At 47.0% G+C, this 25,394-nt stretch overlaps 1 protein-coding gene across 2 annotated transcripts in view; it reads left to right on the top strand.

Moving 5' to 3' along the window:
- The window catches only part of EIF3A (eukaryotic translation initiation factor 3 subunit A), a 541,057-nt gene that overhangs the window by 45,333 nt on the left and 470,330 nt on the right, over positions 1-25,394 (top strand). For both annotated transcript variants that reach the window (XM_069239244.1, XM_069239245.1), the window contains exons 4-5: positions 12,457-12,620; positions 13,398-13,597. In XM_069239244.1, coding sequence (XP_069095345.1) covers positions 12,457-12,620; positions 13,398-13,597 — 364 coding nt within the window. The remainder of the gene's footprint in view (positions 1-12,456; positions 12,621-13,397; positions 13,598-25,394) is intronic.

Genomic DNA, 25,394 nt, shown 5'->3' on the forward strand with positions numbered 1-25,394 from the left:
TATTAAAGACACGGAGGCGAGTATTATGCTATTCTTGTTTATTTAAATAGCAGCTGCAGTCAAGACAAAACTACAAACTTCATCAGGCAAACGAAAGTGGCCAATGGGAAACAACATGTAGTCTAATATAACGCACCAATCACCAACAGGCTGCCCCTATAATACTTATCTTGAATGAGAATAGGCCTCTTTTCTTGTGCGAGAGATTTTTTTTTATTTTTTAATTTATTTATTTATCAATTTTATCAACTTACAACAATGCAACAGCTATCCCCCCAAAGCAGCACCATTCAACATATAACAGCTGTCCACAGTTAATCTCTACATACGTTTAGTATAGGGAGATCAAATAATTACACAATAATCCTTGCAGACCATTTGTTCTTCTAAGTTCCTTTCCACCGTTGGATGCTGCATCCATATCAGATTATCACGGGGCAATTATATTAACTATGTTGCAATAATAACAATATGCAGCCAGTGGAGGGATATCAACAAACGCACAGAAAGGAAAAAAAAAAAAAAAAAAAGGAAAGGCAGGCGGTTGGAACAGGCAGTCAACAGCAAACATTCACCTTTCAGGCATAAATGCCAGCGTACCAAGGGGGGGGGGGGGGGGCAATAGTTCAGACCGGGCTTCTTTGAGTATTTCGTTCACTCGTCCTGAGCCGCCAGGTAATTATCTAACGGGGCCCAGATATTCCTGGGTCTGGACCCGTCAGGCATCAAATTCCAGAAGACCACGAGCTGATCATGACAAAAGGCAGCATCTCGCAACCATTCTGAACGACGTGGTACTCTTTCCGCCCCAACATATGGCCACTCTACGCTTGGCCAACAACAACAACAGCAGTCCCACCAAGCGTCTATTTGTTGCCCGGATATCCTCCACGCACCCAAGCAACGCGGTTCTAGGAGTGGCAGGAATTTCTGTATCGACCATTTCAGAGATTGCATCAAACACAGCCACCCAGAAAGCATTAATATCTGCACACTCCCATGCCAAATGTAAAAAACCAGCTTCTGGGGCCCGGCAGCGCATGCAGCACGCATCTTCACGTAGCCCCCGAGAATGGAGCCACACTGGAGTATAATATATTCTGTGCAAAAACTTAAAATGCAACAATCTGAGTCTATAATTGGGCGTCAGCGCTCTCATATGAGCACAGCAGCCACGCCACAAAGCTTCCGAAATGGGCTCACCCAAATCTGCCTCCCACGCTAATCTAGACGGCTCCCGAAAGTTACTCCCCCGCTCCTGCATGCAGTTATAGAGTCTGGTGACCAGCCCGCTGGAAGATTGCGCACAGCAAAGGACCTCCAGTGCACGGGACTCCTCTGGGGCCTCAGCTGAGTTCCACAGACGGCTCCGCAGGAAAGAGCGGACACGTATCACATACATACGCTGAAGCACCGTACATTCGCGGTCAGCCAGTATCTCGGACACGCCAAGTAAGCGACCATCCACCATCCAATCTCTCATCTCAGTCAGGCCAGCATCTCGAAGAAACCCCCGTACTCCATCGTCGCGGTGCAATTGTCCATCAGCTATCGCCATGACCGGCAAGGAGGGGGCGAATGGAATCGCAGCAGTAAGCCCCACGCCCGCAGCGTGCAGGAAACCGGGTCGATCCCCCGCACCCGGGATGGAATACGCCCACCAAATGCCCTCGCCAGGTCGTCTGGCCACACAGAGTCACTCTCAGGCGCCAGGTGTGGCAGATAACGGATAGGATTTAACCAGTAATACGCAAAATGTGCCTGAGCGCATAGATAGTACAGTTCCATGTCCGGCGCAGCAAGCCCACCCAGCTCAAACGGCAACGTCAGCCTCTCCCAGGAAATGCGCGCGCGGCCCGCCCATACCAGACAGATCAGAGCAGAGCGTAGGCGCCTCAGGTAATCTCTCGGAAGCGGGAGCGGAAGATACACAAACAAGTACAAAAACTTCGGCAGAACCACCATCTTTGCAACAGCAATCCTGCCGATCAGTGATAGCGGGAGGGTACGCCAGATCTCTACCTTCCCCTCCAACCACGCCAGAGCAGCGCCATAGTTAGCACGCCACAACTCCTTCACGTCACAGCTCAGCTGTATACCTAAATAGCGCACCGGGCCCTCAGCCCACACCAGGGGGTATCGGGACTCATAACGCGGCACTCTGGGGGTCAAAGGCAACACCACGGACTTAGACCAATTAATAGTGATACCAGAGAAGGTACCAAAACGCACAATCTCATCTAACAGTGTGTCCAGATTTTGGTCAGGGTTCCGTACATATAATGCAATATCGTCAGCATATAGAGATATCAAAATTGGCCGCTGCCGAAACTGTAGGCCCATATCGTTATATTTCTGGCGGAGCCGAGCCGCCAGAGGCTCCATCGCCGCAGCAAAAAGAAGAGGGGACAACGGGCATCCCTGACGCGTGCCGCGCGCTACAGGGAAAGGGGAAGACACATTCCCATTAAGGCGCAATCTAGCCGTGGGCAACGTATACAACAATTTAATCCAACGAAGGAAGCGCGCGCTAAGTCCCACCCGTCCCAGCAAGGCAAACATATAGTCCCATGCCAAGGAATCAAACGCTTTAGCAGCGTCCAGAAAAACAGCTGCTACATTATCATCCTCTACCAGTGTACTCGTCACCGCAAAGAAAGTGCGTAAATTATGGCCCGTAGACCTTCCCGGGACAAAACCCGACTGGTCCGGAAGTACCAAGCTAGGGAGGAGGGGCTGCAATCTTGCTGCAATCATTTTTGCAAGAATTTTATTATCAATGTTTATCATAGACAGCGGTCGGTATGAGTCGCATTGAGTCGGATCCTTGCGTGGCTTCAGGATCGTCACAATCAGAGCCTCCCTGAGCGAGGTCGGAAGGGACCCAGTCTCTAAGGCTTCTGCATATACCTCCAATAGTCGGGGAGCTAAAATATCCACATATTCTTTATAAAACGTAGAGGTTAAGCCGTCCACCCCAGGAGATTTCTCCCCGGGCATGCTACGGATAGCCGCAGCCACCTCCTCCACTGAGAATGGCTCATCCAGATATTTCCGGTGCACTTCATCAAACCATATTAACGCGATGTCCTCAAAGGGCCCTAGTGCATCAGTCCCGCTAGCGTCCGCCGGAGCCTCGTAAAGTCTTGTATAGAATTCAGTGAATACCTGCATGACTCCACCTGATCCTGACACACTCCTCCCCTCACTATCCACAATCTCGGAGACATAGTCACCGGCCCAAGGCTTGCGAAGTAGTGCTGCCAACGTGCGACCCGCCCTTTCACCTTCCCCATATTGGCGAGCTCGAGCCTCCCTCCCGAGGAAACAAATTTCTCTGAGAGAGGCCTCCTCATACTGCGATATTTCTCGACGAATCTCAGCGAGAGTTTCGTTGGACCAGTGGGATTCCAATCGTCTTTCCAACTCAGCGATCCGAGCCTCAATTTCAGCCATCTCGCGCCTCAACGTTTTTACTATGCCATGTTGTTTCGAGAGACATACCCCTCTGATAACGACTTTGAATGCCTCCCAAATAATTCCTGGGGACCTCACCGTTCCCTGATTCTCTACAAAGTACAATCTGATCGCCTCTCGCACCTCCTCGCGGAAGGCCGAATCCCGGAGCGCCCCCCTAGGCAGACGCCACATAGCCGATCTACCAAGTTCAGTCGGTATCTCCAATTCCAAACATACCGGTGAGTGATCTGGCAGCGTGCGGGGGAGGTGGTCAATTGCTCTAGTCCAAACCAAAGTATCCCCGGAGCCCAGCCAGCGGTCAATACGGGACCAGCTACCATGCACGTAGTTTAAGCATGTACCCTCTCTCGCCTCCCCATGTCGTCGCCTCCACAGGTCAACCAACGCACCATCGCGCATCACCATCTCAAGCGCTTTAGCAGCTGCAACATGCTGCATCCTGGCTAGGCTCTCTCTATCCAACCTGGCGTCTAGGATGACATTAAAATCGCCCCCCCATATCACCGCGCCAGGACCCAGCGACTCTATTAAGCGCCACAGCTCCAAAAAGAAATCTGGATCATCAACATTCGGCCCGTATACAGCAACCAGGCGGCACGCTTTGTCTAGAAGCACACCACTCATCATAACGTATCTGCCATTTGGGTCCACCAGTACCTCCTTCGTGCGCCACTGCAGCCCCTTACGAATTAGGATAGCAACTCCACGGGAATAGCTCGAGTATGTGGAGCTATGTATCTCACCCACCCACCCAGATTTAAGTCTGCATATTGTGGACTTCACCAAGTGCGTCTCTTGTAGCATACACACATCAATTGCATGTCTCTTAACATAGGCAGCCACAACGCGAGCCTTCCTGCCATCATTAAGCCCTCGCACGTTCCAAGTCAAACATTTGATCACAGACACTTCCTCACCCTTCGGTCCCATCGACAATCAGCCAGAAGCGAATTCGAAGACCAGCCACCACCTGCCTTGTATTTAACAAAGGAGCTAATAAAACATCCATACAAAGAAAGGGAAACAACACCCCGCAACCATTCAGGAGATCAACCACCCCCCACCCACACAGGTCCCCCAAATGGACCCAACCAGAATCCCACCCATCTTGGCCCAAACACCCACCCCAAGAACAAAAATTGACAGGACTCATCAAAGGGGCTATGACCAGCCAGATACCTCTCTACTCAGTTAACACCGAAAGAGAGGGGCCCGTGGGCCAACCATTAGTCCTGAGCTGACAGGGAGCCAGGCAAAAAGCAGCCAGCGCGCTCAAGCAGTTCCAGCAATGAGTACTCAGTCAACCAGAGCATATTAGTCATTGTCACTTAAGGCAGCATCGTCGTCGTCACGTCCCCGGCGCTCCACAGCCTCCCGTCTCCTAGGTAGCTGCCGGGCAAATTTGGTCGCCTGTTTCAGGTCTGTGAAGTAGATCATCTTACCCTCATGACGCACCCTTAACTTAGCAGGGTATAGCAGAGCAAAGTTTACTCCCGCTTGTGACAACAGACGCTTAACCGGCAAAAAGGCTCGCCTCTGGGACTGCACACCAAGCGTATAGTCTGGGAAAAAATTTATTTCGGAGTTCTTAGAGTAACGGGCGTCTCTCTCGTGCCAATCGGAGTACCGTGTCACGGTCACGGTAATTCAGTAGACGTGCAATAATTGGGCGTGGAGGAGTCCCAGGAGGAGGACGGGGTCCCAAGGATCTGTGAGCTCTCTCTACCACCAGCAACCGAGAGAGCTCGCCAGCAAACAACTCAGATAACATCTGCTCTATAAAGTCTTCCATTCGCCCCATGTCGGTCGCCTCAGGCAGCCCCACGATTCGTATGTTATTGCGTCGAGATCTTGATTCCAAGTCTTCGTTCTTGTTGCGTATGACCAAGTATTCGATCCATTCGAGCGATCTGATCTCTGTCGCCCTGGCGTGCATCCTCTATTTCAGATGTACGTGTCTCCAAAGCAGCAAATCTGGAGTCATGATCATCAACACGCGCCCTAATTCGATCAAGCTGTTCGGTAACATGGTCCAGCTTAGCATCGATGCCAGCCAAGCTGGTCTTAAGGTCTAAGAACATGGACTTCACCGATGCCACAGAACTGTCCTCTTCGCTCGGCTCCTCGCAGGACTGGGAGCCAGCAACAGCGCTCCTTTTTTTTTTTCCCACCTTCAAAGGTAAGTTTAGCCTGGCGCTGATCAGCCTTACCCATCGTTCCACACTGCGTCAGCACCTCCAACCAGACTCGGGTATGTGGAGCCAAACCAAGGGAATTCCTGGTTCCAAAAGAAACTCCTTCTGTAGCGTGACACTCACCGGGGGCCCCCGTAACAGCCACAGGGGTTATCGACTAGCGGGACCCCTGAACGCCAGCCTGCCCTCACAGGCCCGATTGGCCTACGCTGCCCGGCCGGATCCTCGCCTCCCGATTTTCTCCGCAGGAGGCTGCAATCTCAGTTTTCACCGCCCTCCATCAGGTCGTACCTTTGTGTCCTCGAAATAACGGCCCAAGAGGCTCGCCCAGGTCCCGGAGCACTCCCTCACTGTGCCCAAACTGTCAGCAGCCACAGGTTCCAAAGCCCCACGCAAGAGCTCGCCTCTCCAGCCACGTCCGTATAATACCTCTGGGCAGCAGGAGAACCACGAGGACCGTCAGTGGCTCCTCGCCACCATGCAAAGCACTCCGTGGGGCCGTAGGGCCGCGACGCGACCCCGTCGCCGAGTGGCCCCCAGGCGTCACCTCGCTTGCGGACAAACACCTCCGTGAGCGGCCGGGGGCAATGGATCCCCCCGTCCGCTTCGTGCTTCTCTAGCACAACGCCCGGCCCTGTCCCTCAGCGGCCGGCGCAGGCTCCACCTCTGTCCGCCCGCTCCTCTTGCGTTCCGCACACGCGGGCGCACCCGGTGTGGGCCCGCCCGCGTCTCCGCTCAGCTGCTGCTCTGGTCTTCGCGCCGTTCTGAGCCGCAGAAAACTGCCCAGGGGCGCTTACTATTAATGCGCGCCCAGCCGGTACCCGTCCGAACCGTCAGGTGTGTCAATAAAACGGATAAACGGCCCGGGCCAGGCAGAGCCTCACAAGGTGACGGCCATCTTGCCCGGCGGTCAGGCCACGCCCCCCTGTGCGAGAGATTAAAAAGTATCAAATAATGGAATAATAGAACAACAAATGTAGATTGCCATGAAAACTGACAAAAGTTCTTGTATAATGATTAGAAATCGAGAAACAGAACTTGGAAGGATCCGAATGTCTGACTGAAGATGTTTGTTTTGAAACATGGTTGATGCAGGGTCTCCTGTAAGGTGTTGTTTAGTGAAGCAGCCTTTAGGAGGGAGCCTGTGGAGTTGTTGAAGATGCTGTTAGGGAGGGAATAAACAAGAGGTAAGAATTTGTAGAGGTGGAATAATACTCACCTCCGTTTCTTTAATAAAATTAAGACTTTCCTTCATATATTACTAGGAAAACCTACATTTTATGACAGGACTGGAGGCTCCTATTATGCAAGTTTAAAGCGAATCAACTACATTTAATGAATCATGTTGAACTGGTTTACAATAAAACACTTTGAATACATTATCAATAGACCAGTGAGCCGATCTGAGAATGTCCTCCAGCCGGGAACCGGCCCCAAAAGATTAGAAGCCATAGCTCCTCTGGCTGAATGGGCACCAAAAGCAGAAGTATTGATGCCCGCTAAGGAAATAATCCACCTGACCCATTGAGCCAAAGTAGGGGATGACACAGGTTTGAAAGGATTTCTGAAAGCAATGAGGAGTTGGGACGCTGAGGCAACTCTCAAATCGGCTGTCTGTTGTTCATAAGCTTTCAAACATTGGCCCACACATAATTTAAAGTGGTCAGAGAAATCGGGCTAGAAAACTGACAAAAGATTAGTCTTAAACAGAACACCTGTTGGAGTAAAATGACGCGCGGTAACATCTAAAGCTTTAACACCAGAGAGGCGTTTAAAAGAGACAAGGCATAAAAGCATGGTACGTTTAGCAGATCATTTTTTCAAAGTAAGCATTGGATTATCTGGCCAAGCAATAAAACGATTGAAAACAGCATTTACATCCCACAAAGAACTGTATTTAGGTTTAGGAGGATTGGAACATTTTACTCCTTTTCAAAGACGGCAAACTAACGGATGTTCTCCCACTGGCTTATCGTTGATGTAAGTATGTGAAGAAGATATAGCTGACCTGTACAAGTTAATGGTACGATAAGTCTTACCTTTACTGGCTTCCGCTGCCAAGAAATTAACAATAAAGGTTATATCTGCTGTAAAGGAATCAATGTGTTTTCCCACACACCAGCTATGCCAAAGAGACCAGGCTGCTTTGTATGCTTTTTTTTGTTCCTGGAGCCCAGGAGAGTTTGATGAAGTTTGAAGCTTCTGACGAAATAGGAGGGAATGGCTGGCATTCCCTGAAAATTTTCCAGGCCAAAAGAGTGAGGAGATTCTCTAGGATTAGGTTGTGAGGAAGGCTGAGGGGATTGGAGAGTAGTTCCGGAAAGGAGGGAATAAGAAAGGGAGAGCCTATTGATAGTTCCAGAAGAGTGGGAAACCACACCTTGGATTGCCAGAAAGGAGCTATGAGAACCAACGTAGCTTGCTGACGTTTTGCTGTGCTAGCAACCTGGTTATCATAATGAAAAGAGCTAAGGCATAATTTAGGGAGGTTGACCAATCCTGAGAAAAAGCATTGAAGGCTAGAGCTAAGGGATCTGGGCACCAACTGAATAACTGGGGAAGCTGTGTGTTGAGACCCGAAGTGAAGAGATCTATGTGAAAAGGACCCCATTTGTGATGAATAGGGGTGAAGACTTCGGGACGGAGCTTCCAATCGCTTGAGTCCCGAAAATGGCGAGAATGCCAATCTGCTACTGAATTGAGATTGCCTGGTAAGTATTCTGCATGGACTGAAGACAAAAATCCCCAAACCCTTTCGCTAATTCCGCTAAAGGTTTGGACATTTTTGCCTCCCAAATGGTTGATGTAATGGACCGCTGAAACATTGTCCATCCTGAGAAGAACTGAGCACCAAACTCTGTCTCTTGCCAGGCTTTTGATTGCCAAGGAACCGGAAAGCATCTCTAAACAATTGATGTGCAACTTTGACTCCTCTAGAGACCATGTACCTCCAGTCGAGATTGGAATACACTGAGCCCCTCAGCCTAGCAGGCTTGCATCTGATTCTAATATAAGCTCTGGGGCTGATGCAAAGATAGTCCTGCTATGTGTCTAAATGGTCTATCCACCATTGCAACTCTGTTCGAGATTCTTGATCTAGGGCGATAGAGTCCGAGTAAGTGAGACCTCTTTGGAGATGACGAATCTTTAATCTTTGAAGGGCCCGATAATGTAACAGGCCTTGGAAAATGGCCTGGATTGATGACGATAGAAGGCCTCCTATTCTTGCTAGAGATCTGATAGAAAGAAGGGAACTGCGTAAAGTTTGGAGAATTTCCAATTTGATGGCTTTATATTTGCTGATGGAAGAAGTGTGGCCGAAACGGAATCCACCAGGAAACCTAAAAACTCTATTCTTTGAACAGGAACTAGGGAAGACTTTTTGTCGTTGATAATGAAGCTGAGATCTGTGAAAAGAGTGCAGGCTAGTTGAACATGAGAAAGACGAGACAAACTATTTTGATTCATAAGGAGGATATCGTCCAAGTAAATCATCAGTCTGACTCTCTAGGCTCTGAGAGGCCACAACCGGTTTCATGAGTTTTGTGAAACACCATGGGGCGGAAGAAAGTCCGAAAGGTAGGGAAGAAAAATGATGTGTTTGATTGAGCCATTGGAATTTTAAAAACTTCCTTGAATCTGGATGCATGGGGACTGTGAGATACGCATTCTAAAGGTCTAACCGAACCATCCAGTCGCCCTGAAGAAAAGAATCTCTGTGATGCAGGATGGTTTCCATTTTGAATTGACGGTAGACGACAAATTGGTTGAACTGTTTTAGATTGATAACCGACTTTTTTTTTTTTTTTTAACTAAAAAGACCGAGCTGACAAAGCCCGAAAGTTCGAGGGGGCAAGGGACAATTGCTTGTCTTTGAAGAAGACATTGAATTTCCGCGGAAATCAAGTGTCACTTCTAAATAAAACTGGGGCTGGTGAGGAAAGATTGATTGAAAAGACTGAGTAGAGCTCAATAATGTATTCCTGGGCGGTGTTTAAAACCCAAGGATCTGCTGTGAGAGTGCCATTTTGGAAGGAACAATAAAAGACGACCTCCTACAATAGGAAGGCCAAAAGTTTGACTTGCCGGCCTGGGAAGAGAACCTGGAACCTCTGTTGCCCTTGTTTTTGAAACCACAATTTCTCTGTGGGTAAAATTGAGGTCTGTATTCCTGGTAGGTGGTGGTATAGGTGCCGTGGGAACCTTGGTTACTATATGTTCAGCTGGCAAAGCGGTTCCTGCCTCTGCCAGCCCTGGCAAAAAACCTGACTGGAGAACATCTTCTTGAGCGATTGTTGCGTCTTGTCCAGTGATGCAAACGTAGCAACATATTATTACTAAGCCCTTTTATAAAAGAGTTTGCAAAAAAGAGACCTTCCGCTTTAATCTCTGGATCTGAGACTGACAGACTCGCTAGTTTGGGATCGAGCTTGAGCAGGAGCCCCTTCCTGTGCTCATGGGTAATTGCAGAATTGGCGTTACCTAACAAACCTATAGCTCGTTGTACCCATAACGATATTTCAGCAGGGTCAACGATGGCATTTTCCAAACGAGCTGTTTCCACCATGTTGAAAATGCGGGTCAAATGCCCTACAATATTTAACAATTTGTTTTGGCATGTGGACCAAGCCTTATCCACTCCTTTGCGCGGATCTTTACCAAACTTTGTGAAAAAAGTAATGAGGGAAGTGTCAATAGCAGGAGTTGCTGATATTTTTGAGCATAGAGATGGGTGAGGACATTCTGATTTTAATTTCATTCTGACTTGTTTGTCCAGAGGAGTGCGCAGTCTGGAGGTTACATATTCAGCCACATGGTCCGCAGGAAGCCATTCAGTGGAATGTGGATGCTGAATGTCGTTTGGTCCGAACATAGGTTCCCATCTGCACATGTGACTTTGCATGACTTAAAGTCCTTGAGCCTGCAACTTGGCTTTCTTGGTAGGAGGAGGAGGAAAGAATCTCCATTATCAATGTCGGAAGTATTTCGAATCAGGGTTATGGTCATGCAATTAATCATATTTGTCCAGAATTTTTGAAATTATAATAGGAGAAGAACTATGTTTAGATTTGGACACATTTTTTTAGACCATTTACTAGAGGCTATCCCCTCCTTTAAGGGAGGCCTTTGAGGAACCACGTCCTCTGTCCTCTGTGAGGAACCCTCACCAATCAATACCATCGCTTTGGCATTTTTTTGGAGAACACGGACGCTTCCTGCTATCCCCCACAGACTGGACCAAAACCGTCTTGGAAACCAATTTCACAACACAACTTTACAGATTTTTTTGACAATTTTTCCAGTGAAGCAGCAATTGCTTGTTCAACTGACAGTTGGATAAAATAATTTAAGTTCTTCTTAATAGCCTCCTCTTCCTCAATGGCAGCATGAGAAATAGGAGAGCTGTCCATTGTTATGAAAATATACAGGCTGTGGGAATGACAGAAAAAAGTGGTGAGGAAAGGGTTAGTTTCCTCACAAGAGCCGGTAAAAATGGCTGTTGGCTCCACCTATGGGCAAAGAAAAGCTGGGGAAGTGGTCGTAGGAAGTGGTGTGGCCAAAGGAAATGGCTTTCGGAGGTCCGCCGAAATTCCGAAAAAAATAAAGGAGATGAAAGCTTCAAAGTGCGATAACAACACTTACCGTTTGCTCCCTTCGACCGTTGCCTTAAAATGGCGGTCGCGCTATGAGGGGAAAATGCGAGCGGTAAGAGCGCGCGCAGCAGCGAAGAGGACGTGTGGCTACTAGCCGTCTGAATAAGGAAATGGCAGCACGATAGGCATACACACGAATTACAAACAAATAAAGCATTAGCACAGTAAACAGTACACGTTGCAGGTATATGAAATGTATAAAATACTTATCTTGATTGCAAGCAGCAAGAAAAGAGGGCTGTTCTCAGTCAAGATAAGTATTATAGGGGCGGCCTGTTTGTGATTGGTGCATTATATTAGATTACATGTTGTTTGCCATTGGCCGCTTTTGTTTGCCTGGTGGTATTTGTAGTTTTGTCTTGACTGCAGCTGCTATTTAAATAAACAAGAAAAAATAGCATAATATGAGCCTCAGGTCTTGTCATAAAATTGGTTTTGTATTGCAGTCTCTGCTCAGGTGGGTCTTTTAGTGTATGTGGTATAGATTGCTTAGGAGAGGCCATTGACTGCGATATTGGTCTGCTGTATAAATCTGGTGGCAATTTGCTTGGTGTTAAGGAGAGAGCTGGAGATTTTGAAAATATTAATATTAACATTAAACACCATGTGTGAGGTATGTAGGCTATGGTCCCATCAAGTAAAAGAAAATCTCCACACCTTACATGTAGCCAGAGGGGTAATGTTTGTTTTATGTCTCTATGGTAAATGGAGTTCTGACGAGTCCATCAGCGTTGACGGTGAATTTGGCATAAGAAGCACAGATGGACGTGTAAAACACACCATTGAACATCTTTACTAATAAAGAAAAATAAACAAATGTTAGAACTGGATTATAGCATTCGTCTTAATTACCTGCTGTATTTATGCTGTCGTTCCAGCGTGCTCTAAAAATACTTCTCTGTAGAAGGTGTATTTGGGAGGGAATAGCCTGTATCTTTCCAGTATCTCTCCCCAGTTAATGTCCGCTTTGATACTGCACTTAAAAGTGTAAACTCTCTAGGCTATTTGTACAGAATTGGTGTTTTTTTTTTTAATTTATTTTTTTAAATTAAAAGTTTGTGTTAGAAGTAAAGATAGATGTTGGAAGTTGATAACTTCGAGAGGCTATGTGTATTTTGTCTCCAAAGTGTTCTCCTGAGTGCTGTGAGTGGAGAGGATACCCAGGACCGTACAGATAGACTACTCCTTACTCCATGGGTGAAATTTCTGTGGGAGTCCTACAGACAGTGTTTGGACCTTCTCCGAAACAATTCCAAAGTGGAGCGCTTGTATCATGACATCGCACAGCAAGGTAAATTCAGGTTGCAAAACAATGCAGTTTTAACAGCTTTGGTGATGTTGCTCACTTTTGATATTGTTTAATATTCTGTGTGTTATTTGTTCAGAAGCTGTGCCCCTACAATTTAAAGCTTGGCTGGAAAGTACTTTTCTGTTAGATGGATACAGCAAGTATCGCTTTGCCTTTGTTCAAATCTTCATTGTTTGTTTTCATAATTTTCATGCGCATGAAGGATGGGTCCCCCATTGTATGTTGAAACAGTGTCCTAAGAGGAAGATTTGGTTTCACCAGTGAAAGATTGAAGGAGGAAGACACATAAAAATTAAACTCCATGGGCTCCGTAGTGGAGCAGTTTTATACAGTCCATGTCCTCTAGTGGACAGTAATAGGTGGGAATGTAGATAAATTCAAGTGAAATTTACTTTATTATGGATGCAAAACCAAGAAGCATTGACACTGTTAATAATTCATTTGAGGGATGATGTTTTGCGTTTTGAATGTTGGTATTTCCGTAGATTACATTTGCTGGCCAGCTGCTATCTTTTTGAAGGGCATGGCTAAAATTTACAAAGCTTATTTCTTGTAATGAAATGAGAGTTAAGATTTTGCACCATTTCTTTTTTGGGCAAGTGGACAGGGTGTGTGTGGGTGGAGGGGGCAAAGTATTTTGATTTTGTTAAGGTTGTTCAAGAAAACTAAAAAGGAAACTTCTAAGGCAAAGTAAAATATTCACACACTACCTAAAATGTTCCCATCAATTTTAGCTATTAAAATCCTTCCTGTTTGCAGCTTTCAGGTTCTGCTTGCTATACACCCGGAAGGCAGAGTTTCGCAAGTTATGTGATAATTTGCGTATGCATTTGGGGCAAATACAACGTCATCACAACCAGAGCACGGCTATCAACCTGAATAACCCAGAGAGTCAGTCCATGCATCTTGAAACACGCCTGGTCCAACTTGACAGTGCTATCAGCATGGAGCTTTGGCAGGTAGGAGGTGGGCAAAGCGGCATCAATTACTCGGCGTTATCACCGGCTGGTCATAACATGGTTAACATGTGAAGTCTTTTCACTGTCCACTTACTTCATGTGCAGATGACAGTTTTAGTCCTTATGATGTGCCATAAAATGCACTGAAATATGTAGATACTCTGGTAGTGAAAATGTTAAATCCTGAGAGGTTTCCACATCATTAGGTAACAGTTGTATCTATAAACTCAACAATTCTTACAAAACCATTTTATTTCGGACATAGTTGGCCAGTCTGACGTCTAGTGCCTAAAACGGTAACGAGTTATCCAGATTGCTATATGGGTTTGGTGGCAGACTGGTGTCCGGATTATTGGCACTGATATAATAGCAGGACATGCAAAGAACAATCCCCTTCCATACACACATTGTTGCATGTATGTCTACTTGACATATGTCTTTTAAAATACTTGAAATACTTAATCGCTAACTGAGCACTTCTAGTTCATGTTGCAGCTTTCTGACTGACTTGTAGTGACTTTTTCTTATAAGTCAGAAATCATTTGATGGAATTACTGAGAACGCAGCCTCTTGTAGTCAGGTGTTTCATATTGTCATTGAACCCACGATTGCAGCATGTTCAAATAAAAGGACAGTATTACTGAGGCTGCTTGGAACCTAGAGCAACACAACTGGTTAATGATTGGCTAATTTAATATATGAACAAGATTGGCCCTGTAGAGCTGGCAGTTTAGCAACTCCATCTGTGTCCGATGGCAGTGAATGATGAGGTGATTTCGTCATTGGTTTGTTTTTTCCTAATTTGATTACACTGTGGTTATCCTTGTGTCATGCATTCTCCATGTTGATATCAGTAGTTTATTTCTAATGACTACTTCTGAGTGCAGATTCCTCCCATGTAGAATATTTCCCAGACACCAGACTGGGACTAGAAACTTTCTCAAAAGTGCTTCCCTGCACTGTGCAGCTCCATGTTGACTTTGTACCTACCCACCACCCCCAAAGTGGTGAAAAGGAGCTGCAAATAAGCATCGCTCCTATGCAGAGACGTCTCTTCCTTTCTTTCTACACTTTGTTACACAGATCCAAGGTTCTGCTCCCTTTCGTTCAGAATTGCCTTAGAAATTCTTTTCAAGTTGGAAAAAGAACAATGTCCGAAGCAAAGATCAGTGAATGACCTGCACAAGTGTTTGGGCATGATTCCAAGATTTGTAAAGCTGATGACCTCATGCACCTGAAGGGGGACTCTGTGACTGATCCAAAGTTATGTCGCCAAATACCGAATTAAGGGCCAGATGTAGCAAAGGTTTTTTACCCGTTCTGTGTCTATGGGAAAAAGTGTTCGTACATATGGCCCGAAGTCGTGTGGGGGTGGGTGGGGTCTAAGTGCGAACCGATCTTGCTTCTGATCTCCAGTTGCACAGCCTGTTCCACAACTGGTCCCACTGTGTCTAACTTTCATGGTCTATGGGCGATGCCACAGCAGGTCAAGGACTTGAAGGCCATGCTGCATATTTGTGGCCTCAGCTGGTTCCTCTAGTCTGCCTTCAGGGAAAAAAAAATCTGCAGGGATCTTCATTCACATTACCAATGGTGGATACTTTTTTGATGCCATCTGTGCCCCTAGAGCCTGCCACAGATACTGCACTGGCATCTCTACTACCGACTTCCACTTTGGCTCCAAGATCCACGCCAGTTCATTCTCCACAAATGCTGGAGCCGCAGGTGTGCTGGAGGTTGAGCCTTTGCCAATTCCAGTGCCTAAACTAGAGTCGAATCCACTTCAGCCCTGACTGAGGTCACACTTTGACTCTATTCCACTGCACCGATTCCCAGTACGTTCTGTTTCAGACAAAACTCTTCCTCTTTTGAGCAGCGTTCCTCAGAGACTTCTGAACGTTTTTGGTTCAGATTTTCATAACCATGACATTGATGATGGGATTGATATACCTCTGCATTGAGTATGATGACCTTTCAAGAGAGAAGCAGGGGTGGGTGCAGTTAGACATGGCCTTATCAAAGCAGAAATAGGAGCCCCCAAGAAACTTGGGGCTGATGTTTGTTAGGAAATAGGATGTTTTATTGTGTGATGGTGTGACCTCGCCATGTTACCAATTCCTTTAAGACCCTTGGGTTTTGTTTGTAAAACCTTCAGCACTACCCTGGGTAGCTGTGGCACTGAGCATCAAGGCTTACGCATAGGAATAAGTGTAAAGCATTTAAACAGCACCAAAACAGTTGAAGAATTCGACAGGACACCTAAGAAATCCACCACCAATTAAAAAAGGACTGTTGGTATTTTTACACAGGCATATGCAGTCCATTGCTGTTTGAATATAGTGGTTATGAAGGAAAGAGCCAACCCTTGAGTAGTCTTCTGTAGATAAGTAGTTATCCATGGAGCTTATATTTAGGGATGATGAATTCCATAGTTTGGCTGCTTCAACAGAGAAGGATTTACCACCTTTTTTCTTTTTCTTGTATGGTGGTGGTTTAAGGTAGGGTGCTCAAGGAGAGGCAAAAGGTCACTCAACAAGGTAGTAGGGCAACTCTCACCTATTTAGGAAGTGTGTTGCTTAACAAGATCTGTACAGCAGTCACAGTTGTCTGGTCTGGGTCAGTAAGGACCTGGCCTGGCATTTCAGGCTGAACAGTTCCCATACAGAGCAGGATAAAGACTGATTTGCATATGGCTGGGTCCAAACTGAAGTGATGTGCATGGTCAGCGAAAAACAGTTGACTAGGTTGTGACCCCAAGAAGCTGCCAGTGACTGAGAATAAGTCAAGTATTCCATCCATCACCTTGTATTTGCATTTGATGTCTTTCTGCCTCTGCTATGAGATCTGAAGAATATCAGGAATGACTGTGCGCAAGTCATTCTACAGTGCCTGGAGAGTATGGTGCCCAGACCTTCTGAGCCTGACCAGTTGTCCTCCGCATAGACTACAACTTCTGGAGATCATTCTGACAGAAGAGTAGGGCACAGTTAACTGTGTTCGATCTTTATCCTGAGGTTATGAATTTTATTTCCCCTACAAAGCATTGTCCTGCAAAGTCCAACAGTGGTTGCTGGAACAAATTTGAATTTGTGCCCTATGTGGAGTTGCAGCACAGTCCCCTTACATGCTAAACTATAAGATGTATTACTGTTTCTATGGTTCTTGGATCAGAAGGGTCTTGCAGTGGGCATTCTGAAAGGTTATTTTAAAGCACTTCTGGCGTGTTTGCATTTTCAAAACCTGCCAAGCTTTGTTTAAATCTGTTCTGATGTGTCATATTAGGTTTGACACATGTTCCCTCCCAAACTGTTAAACAGTGAGATCTTAATGTTGTCCTAATTTTATCTGTATACATCACTTGCAACACTTGCACTGTTCGTCACTACTCTTTCTCAGTGTCACAATAGTCTTTCTCAGTGTCAAAATAGTCTCTCATTGCAATCACTTCAGCTTGTTGCATGCTTGAATTCCAGGCTTTGTCTATACAGCCACCCTAAATCACTTTTTTTCAGGACAAGCTGTTATATAGGAGTTGGGCACCGTTCTTGCTAGACTTTTTTTTTCCCAATGTTTGCAATCCGTTTCCCTCCCAACATTCTTTACTCCACTTTAACCTTCGAAAGAGGAGCGATTGTCCATTGACTCCATCCCAAGAGAGCTACAGTCTTCTACATTGATTACACCAAAGAAGATCAGGTAGACCATTAGCTCTTAGTGAGGTTCTCTGGGGCATTGAAAGGTTCAGATGTACAGATAGATGCTCTGTCACAGTGGAGAGTCCTCTGCCTTAACACCTGCTATATAATTGCAAAGAAGCAACCCCCAGAAGGTCTAAGTACTCATTCATCCAAAGCCATGGCTAGACCACTACGTTGGGACTTGCAGTGCCTGTTTTGAACATCTCAGGCTGCCGCGTGGGTATATCCGTATGCGTTTGCGGGGCACTTCTGCCTTGTCAGCCAGGCTTGATGCAAAGGGTGCCTTGTCCTTTTGGTCCTGAAGGACTTTGTTTGGAGTCCTCTAAAAAAACACATCACCTTGTGGATGTACTGATTTGGTTTATAGTCTACAGGTGAGGAATCTGCACGAGAGGTATCAAAAAATGTTACTTACCTTCTGTAGCAAACCTTCTGGTGGATACGCTATCCAACCGGAGGTTCCTCCCCAGTGCGCCCACCTCCCCTTTCTGTATAGTGGCTTCCTTTTACCACATGAAAATGTCCAAAATTGGAGACTTGCTCATTGGCACCTCAGATTGACTTGTGCTTCTGCGTCTGAGGGTGCAGAAGACATTGAAGCAAGAACCTGATGCTGCTCCTCAGAGGTGGCGCTTACATGCAGCTCTGCTCAGTTACTTCTGGGGCAGAAAGAAGTCCACTCTGAGCAGCACAGTGCCACTTGTGGTGTGCAGGAGCACTGCTCTGAAAGTGTCTGGATGCAGTCTGTTACCTGTGGTATATCCTACAGGTGATGATTCTGCCGTTAGGGGATCCACCATTAAGAACATTAACCAGAATAAATAACTTTTTCTTAAAGTATTGTCACCTTGTTTTTGAGGGCCAGGAACTGTCTGGTGACTTGCAAACACTTTAATTTCTTAATGAAGGTGAATGTATCAGTTTTTTTAGACCTAAACAAAGAAATGTATTTTAAGGTTCAAAAGAAATGCTTAGCAAGCTACTGGGCAGAATAATCCCAGTTAAAAACGAGCAGAATAAAGGTATGGCCTCCTTTACGAGCATTAACACTTTGACATGGCTACAATTTTTAAAGAAAAAGATAAACGATAATTACTTTTTTTGATTGCTGCACTACTCATGTCTTTCTGTGTGTCTGTGAAGTGAACGGTATTTATGAGGTGTCAAATAAAAAGAAGGTAAATTGGCAATGCAGAGTCTTCTGAAGTCCCTCTGTTAGTCGCGGTCCAACAAATGTACTTGTGAGTGGTTTTGCACCAATAATTGCAATTTGGCCACAAAAGTTACCTACAACAGTGGTTCCTAACTTCTGTTCAGGGTATCCCAGCGGGTCCAGAGGCCCCTTCATGGGTGTGCCGATGTTTTTCAAAATTAAATGATATTAAAATGAATAAATTAAAACGAATAATATTAAAAAAAAAATTAAAAAATAATCATCTGAAAACGTTTCCAAATTTGATTTGGAATACAACTAAATATTGCAGTATTTCGGCCTTTGTTTGGTTTGTAAATATTTTTGTTCTTTTGTTCTTTTGTGTGTTTTGAGTTTCCAATCATAGCAATTTCTTAGGGTAGGGTTCTCTGGCTTTCAATAATGAATCAGTCCCCACACTCCAGTAATAATCCAGTGGGGATCCACAGCAGTCAAAAGGTTAAAAACCGCTGACCTACAGCATTGCGCAACTGGCATTTCACAGTTTTCTGAACACTAATTAAAAGTTGGGTGTATCCCTCGTACTGACATCCATGTTTTGGCTCAGTTTGGTGTAGGAAGTTGGCTCTGTATGTGCTATTTCAAAGTAAGGAATAGCATGCACAGAGTCCAAGGGTTCCCCTTAGAGGTAAAATAGTGGTAAAAATAGATAATACTAATGCTCTATTTTGTGGTAGTGTGGTCGAGCAGTAGGCTTATCCAAGGAGTAGTGTTAAGCATTTGTTGTATATACACAAGGACAATAAATGAGGTACACACACTCAGAGACAAATCCAGCCAATAGGTTTTGTTATAGAAAAATATCTTTTCTTAGTTTATTTTAAGAACCACAGGTTCAAATTTAACATGTAATCTCTTGTTTGAAAGGTATTGCAGGTAAGTACATTAGGAACTTTGAATCATTTCAATTGCATGTATACTTTTCAAGCTATTCACAAATAGCTATTTTAAAAGTGGACACAGTGCAATTTTCACAGTTCCTGGGGGAGGTAAGTTTTTGTTAGTTTTACCAGGTATGTAAGACACTTACAGGGTTCAGTTCTTGGTCCAAGGTAGCCCACCGTTGGGGGTTCAGAGCAACCCCAAAGTTACCACACCAGCAGCTCAGGGCCGGTCAGGTGCAGAGTTCAAAGTGGTGCCCAAACGCATAGGCTAGAATGGAGAGAAGGGGGTGCCCCGGTTCCGGTCTGCTTACAGGTAAGTACCCGCGTCTTGGGAGGGCAGACCAGGGGGGTTTTGTAGGGCACCGGGGGGGACACAAGCCCACACAGAAATTTCACCCTCAGCGGCGCGGGGGCGGCCGGGTGCAGTGTTAGAACAAGCGTCGGGTTCGCAATGTAAGTCAATGAGAGATCAAGGGATCTCTTTAGCGCTGCAGGCAGGCAAGGGGGGGCTTCCTCGGGGAAACCTCCACTTGGGCAAGTGAGAGGGACTCCTGGGGGTCACTTCTGCAGTGAAAGTCCGGTCCTTCAGGTCCTGGGGGCTGCGGGTGCAGGGTCTTTTCCAGGCGTCGGGACTTAGGTTTCAGAGAGTCGCGGTCAGGGGAAGCCTCGGGATTCCCTCTGCAGGCGGCGCTGTGGTGGCTCAGGGGGGACAGGTTTTGGTACTCACAGTCGTAGAGTAGTCCGGGGGTCCTCCCTGAGGTGTTGGTTCTCCACCAGCCGAGTCGGGGTCGCCGGGTGCAGTGTTGCAAGTCTCACGCTTCTTGCGGGGAGATTGCAGGGATCTTTAAAGCTGCTCCTTTGGATAAAGTTGCAGTCTTTTTGGAGCAGGTCCGCTGTCCTCGGGAGTTTCTTGTCGTCGTCGAAGTAGGGCAGTCCTCAGAGGATTCAGAGGTCGCTGGTCCCTTTGGAAGGCGTCGCTGGAGCAGAGTTCTTTGGAAGGCAGGAGACAGGCCGGTGAGTTTCTGGAGCCAAGGCAGTTGTTGTCTTCTGGTCTTCCTCTGCAGGGGTTTTCAGCTAGGCAGTCCTTCTTCTTGTTGTTGCAGGAATCTAAATCTTTAGGTTCAGGGAAGCCCTTAAATACTAAATTTAAGGGCGTGTTTAGGTCTGGGGGGTTAGTAGCCAATGGCTACTAGCCTTGAGGGTGGGTACACCCTCTTTGTGCCTCCTCCCAAGGGGAGGGGGTCACAATCCTAACCCTATTGGGGGAATCCTCCATCTGCAAGATGGAGGATTTCTAAAAGTTAGTCACCTCAGCTCAGGACACCTTAGGGGCTGTCCTGACTGGTCAGTGACTCCTCCTTGTTGCTTTCTTTGTTCCCTCCAACCTTGCCGCCAAAAGTGGGGGCCGTGGCCGGAGGGGGCGGGCAACTCCACTAAGCTGGAGTGCCCTGCTGGGCTGTGACAAAGGGGTGAGCCTTTGAGGCTCACCGCCAGGTTTTACAGCTCCTGCCTGGGGGAGGTGTTAGCATCTCCACCCAGTGCAGGCTTTGTTACTGGCCTCAGAGTGACAAAGGCACTCTCCCCATGGGGCCAGCAACATGTCTCTAGTGTGGCAGGCTGCTGGAACTAGTCAGCCTACACAGACAGTCGGTTAAGTTTCAGGGGGCACCTCTAAGGTGCCCTCTGGGGCGTATTTTGCAATAAAATGTACACTGGCATCAGTGTGCATTTATTGTGCTGAGAAGTTTGATACCAAACTTCCCAGTTTTCAGTGTAGCCATTATGGTGCTGTGGAGTTCGTGTTTGACAAACTCCCAGACCATATACTCTTATGGCTACCCTGCACTTACAATGTCTAAGGTTTTGTTTAGACACTGTAGGGGTACCATGCTCATGCACTGGTACCCTCACCTATGGTATAGTGCACCCTGCGTTAGGGCTGTAAGGCCTGCTAGAGGGGTGACTGACCTATACTTGCATAGGCAGTGAGAGGCTGGCATGGCACCCTGAGGGGAGTGCCATGTCGACTTACTCGTTTTGTTCTCACTAGCACACACAAGCTGGCAAGCAGTGTGTCTGTGCTGAGTGAGAGGTCTCCAGGGTGGCATAAGACATGCTGCAGCCCTTAGAGACCTTCCTTGGCATCAGGGCCCTTGGTACTAGAAGTACCAGTTACAAGGGACTTATCTGGATGCCAGGGTCTGCCAATTGTGGATACAAAAGTACAGGTTAGGGAAAGAACACTGGTGCTTGGGGCCTGGTTAGCAGGCCTCAGCACACTTTCAATTGTAAACATAGCATCAGCAAAGGCAAAAAGTCAGGGGGCAACCATGCCAAGGAGGCATTTCCTTACACAACCCCCCCCCCCCCCCCCCCCCCCCCCCCCCAAACGAAAGAGGATGAGACTAACCTTTCCCAAGAGAGTCTTCATTTTCTAAGTGGAAGAACCTGGAAAGGCCATCTGCATTGGCATGGGCAGTCCCAGGTCTGTGTTCCACTATAAAGTCCATTCCCTGTAGGGAGATAGACCACCTCAACAGTTTAGGATTTTCACCTTTCATTTGCATCAGCCATTTGAGAGGTCTGTGGTCAGTTTGAACTAGGAAGTGAGTCCCAAAGAGGTATGGTCTCAGCTTCTTCAGGGACCAAACCACAGCAAAGGCCTCCCTCTCAATGGCACTCCAACGCTGCTCCCTGGGGAGTAACCTCCTGCTAATGAAAGCAACAGGCTGGTCAAGGCCATCATCATTTGTTTGGGACAAAACTGCCCCTATCCCATGTTCAGAGGCATCTGTCTGCACAATGAACTGCTTAGAATAATCTGGAGCTTTTAGAACTGGTGCTGAGCACATTGCTTGTTTCAGGGTGTCAAAGGCCTGTTGGCATTCCACAGTCCAGTTCACTTTCTTGGGCATTTTCTTGGAGGTGAGTTCAGTGAGGGCTGTCACAATGGATCCATATCCCTTCACAAACCTCCTGTAGTACCCAGTCAAGCCAAGGAATGCCCTGACTTGAGTCTGGGTTTTTGGAGCTACCCAGTCCAGAATAGTCTGGATCTTGGGTTGGAGTGGCTGAACTTGGCCTCCACCTACAAGGTGGCCCAAGTAAACCACAGTTCCCTGCCCTATCTGGCATTTGGATGCCTTGATAGAGAGGCCTGCAGATTGCAGAGCCTTCAAAACCTTCTTCAGGTGGACCAGGTGATCCTGCCAGGTGGAGCTAAAGACCGCAATATCATCAAGATAAGCTGTGCTAAAGGACTCCAGACCAGCAAGGACTTGATTCACCAACCTTTGGAAGGTGGCAGGGGCATTCTTTAAACCAAAGGGCATAACAGTAAACTGATAATGCCCATCAGGTGTGGAGAATGCTGTTTTCTCTTTTGCTCCAGGTGCCATTTTTATTTGCCAGTACCCTGCTGTCAAGTCAAAGGTACTTAAGAATTTGGCAGCACCTAATTTGTCTATGAGCTCATCAGCTCTAGGAATGGGATGAGCATCTGTCTTGGTGACAGAATTGAGCCCTCTGTAGTCCACACAAAACCTCATCTCTTTCTTTCCATCTTTGGTGTGAGGTTTGGGGACTAAGACCACTGGGCTAGCCCAGGGGCTGTCAGAGCGCTCAATTACTCCCAATTCCAGCATCTTGTGGACTTCCACCTTGATGCTTTCCTTAACATGGTCAGACTGTCTAAAAATTTTGTTTTTGACAGGCATGCTGTCTCCTGTGTCCACATCATGGGTACACAGGTGTGTCTGACCAGGGGTTAGGGAGAAGAGTTCAGGAAACTGTTGTAGGACTCTCCTACAATCAGCTTGCTGTTGGCCAGAGAGGGTGTCTGAGTAGATCACTCCATCTACTGAGCCATCTTTTGGGTCTGATGACAGAAGATCAGGGAGAGGTTCACTCTCTGCCTCCTGATCCTCATCTGTTACCATCAACAGATTTACATCAGCCCTGTCATGGAAGAGCTTAAGGCGGTTCACATGGATCACCCTCTTGGGGCTCCTGCTTGTGCCCAGGTCCACCAGGTAGGTGACCTGACTCTTCCTTTCTAGCACTGGGTAAGGGCCACTCCATTTGTCCTGAAGTGCCCTGGGAGCCACAGGCTCCAGAACCCAGACTTTCTGCCCTGGTTGGAACTCAACCATTGCAGCCTTTTGGTCATACCAAAACTTCTGGAGCTGTTGGCTGGCCTCAAGGTTTTTGGTTGCCTTTTCCATGTACTCTGCCATTCTAGAGCGAAGGCCAAGTACATAGTCCACTATGTCTTGTTTAGGCTCATGAAGAGGTCTCTCCTAGCCTTCTTTAACAAGAGCAAGTGGTCCCCTTACAGGGTGACCAAACAGAAGTTCAAAGGGTGAGAATCCTACTCCCTTCTGTGGCACCTCTCTGTAAGCAAAAAGCAGACATGGCAAGAGGACATCCCATCTCCTTTTGAGTTTTTCTGGGAGCCCCATGATCATGCCTTTTAATGTCTTGTTGAATCTCTCAACTAAGCCATTAGTTTGTGGATGGTATGGTATAGTGAATTTGTAAGTCACTCCACACTCATTCCACATGTGTTTTAGGTATGCTGACATGAAGTTGGTACCTCTGTCAGACACCACCTCCTTAGGGAAACCCACTCTGGTAAAGATACCAATGAGGGCCTTGGCTACTGCAGGGGCAGTAGTCGACCTAAGGGGAATAGCTTCAGGATACCTAGTAGCATGATCCACTACTACTAGGATGTACATATTTCCTGAGGCTGTGGGAGGTTCCAGTGGACCCACTATGTCCACACCCACTCTTTCAAAGGGGACCCCCACCACTGGAAGTGGAATGAGGGGGGCCTTTGGGTGCCCACCTGTCTTACCACTGGATTGACAGGTGGGGCAGGAGAGGCAAAACTCCTTAACCTTCTGGGACATATTGGGCCAGTAGAAGTGGTTGACTAACCTCTCCCACGTCTTGGTTTGTCCCAAATGCCCAGCAAGGGGAATATCATGGGCTAAGGTCAGGATAAACTTTCTGAACGACTGAGGCACTACCACTCTCCTAGTGGCACCAGGTTTGGGGTCTCTGGCCTCAGTGTACAGGAGTCCATCTTCCCAATAGACCCTATGTGTTCCATTTTTCTTGCCCTTGGACTCTTCAGCAGCTTGCTGCCTAAGGCCTTCAAGAGAGGGACAGGTTTCTTGTCCCTTACACAGCTCTTCCCTTGAGGGTCCCCCTGGGCCTAAGAGCTCAACCTGATAAGGTTCAAGCTCCAAAGGCTCAGTTCCCTCAGAGGGCAGAACTTCTTCCTGAGAAGAGAGGTTCCCTTTTTCTGACTGTGTTGCAATTGGTTTCCCAACTGACTTTCCTTTTCTCTTGGTAGGCTGGGCCATTTTTCCAGACTCCAGCTCTACTTTTTCACCCCGTGCCTTGCATTGTGCTCTTGTTTTTACACACACCAGTTCAGGGATACCCAGCATGGCTGCATGGGTTTTTAGTTCTACCTCAGCCCATGCTGAGGCCTCCAGGTCATTTCCAAGCAGACAGTCTACTGGGATGTTTGAGGAGACCACCACCTGTTTCAGGCCATTGACCCCTCCCCATTCTAAAGTTACCATTGCCATGGGATGTGCTTTAGTCTGATTGTCAGCGTTGGTGACTGTATACGTTTTTCCAGTCAGGTATTGGCCAGGGGAAACCAGTTTCTCTGTCACCATGGTGACACTGGCACCTGTATCCCTCAGGCCCTCTACACTTGTCCCATTAATAAAGAGCTGCTGCCTGTATTTTTGCATGTTAGGCGGCCAGGCAGCTAGTGTGGCTAAATCCACCCCACCCTCAGAGACTAGAGTAGCTTCAGTGTGGACCCTGATTTGCTCTGGGCACACTGTTGATCCCACTTGGAGACTAGCCCTTCCAGTGTTAGCTGGATTGGAGTTTGGAGTGGAACTTTTCTTGGGACAGGCCTTGTCTCCAGTTTGGTGTCCAGACTGACTACAGTTTCGACACCAGGCCTTTTTGGG

Source organism: Pleurodeles waltl, chromosome 6, assembly GCF_031143425.1.
Source record: "Pleurodeles waltl isolate 20211129_DDA chromosome 6, aPleWal1.hap1.20221129, whole genome shotgun sequence".
Lineage (NCBI taxonomy): Eukaryota > Metazoa > Chordata > Amphibia > Caudata > Salamandridae > Pleurodeles > Pleurodeles waltl.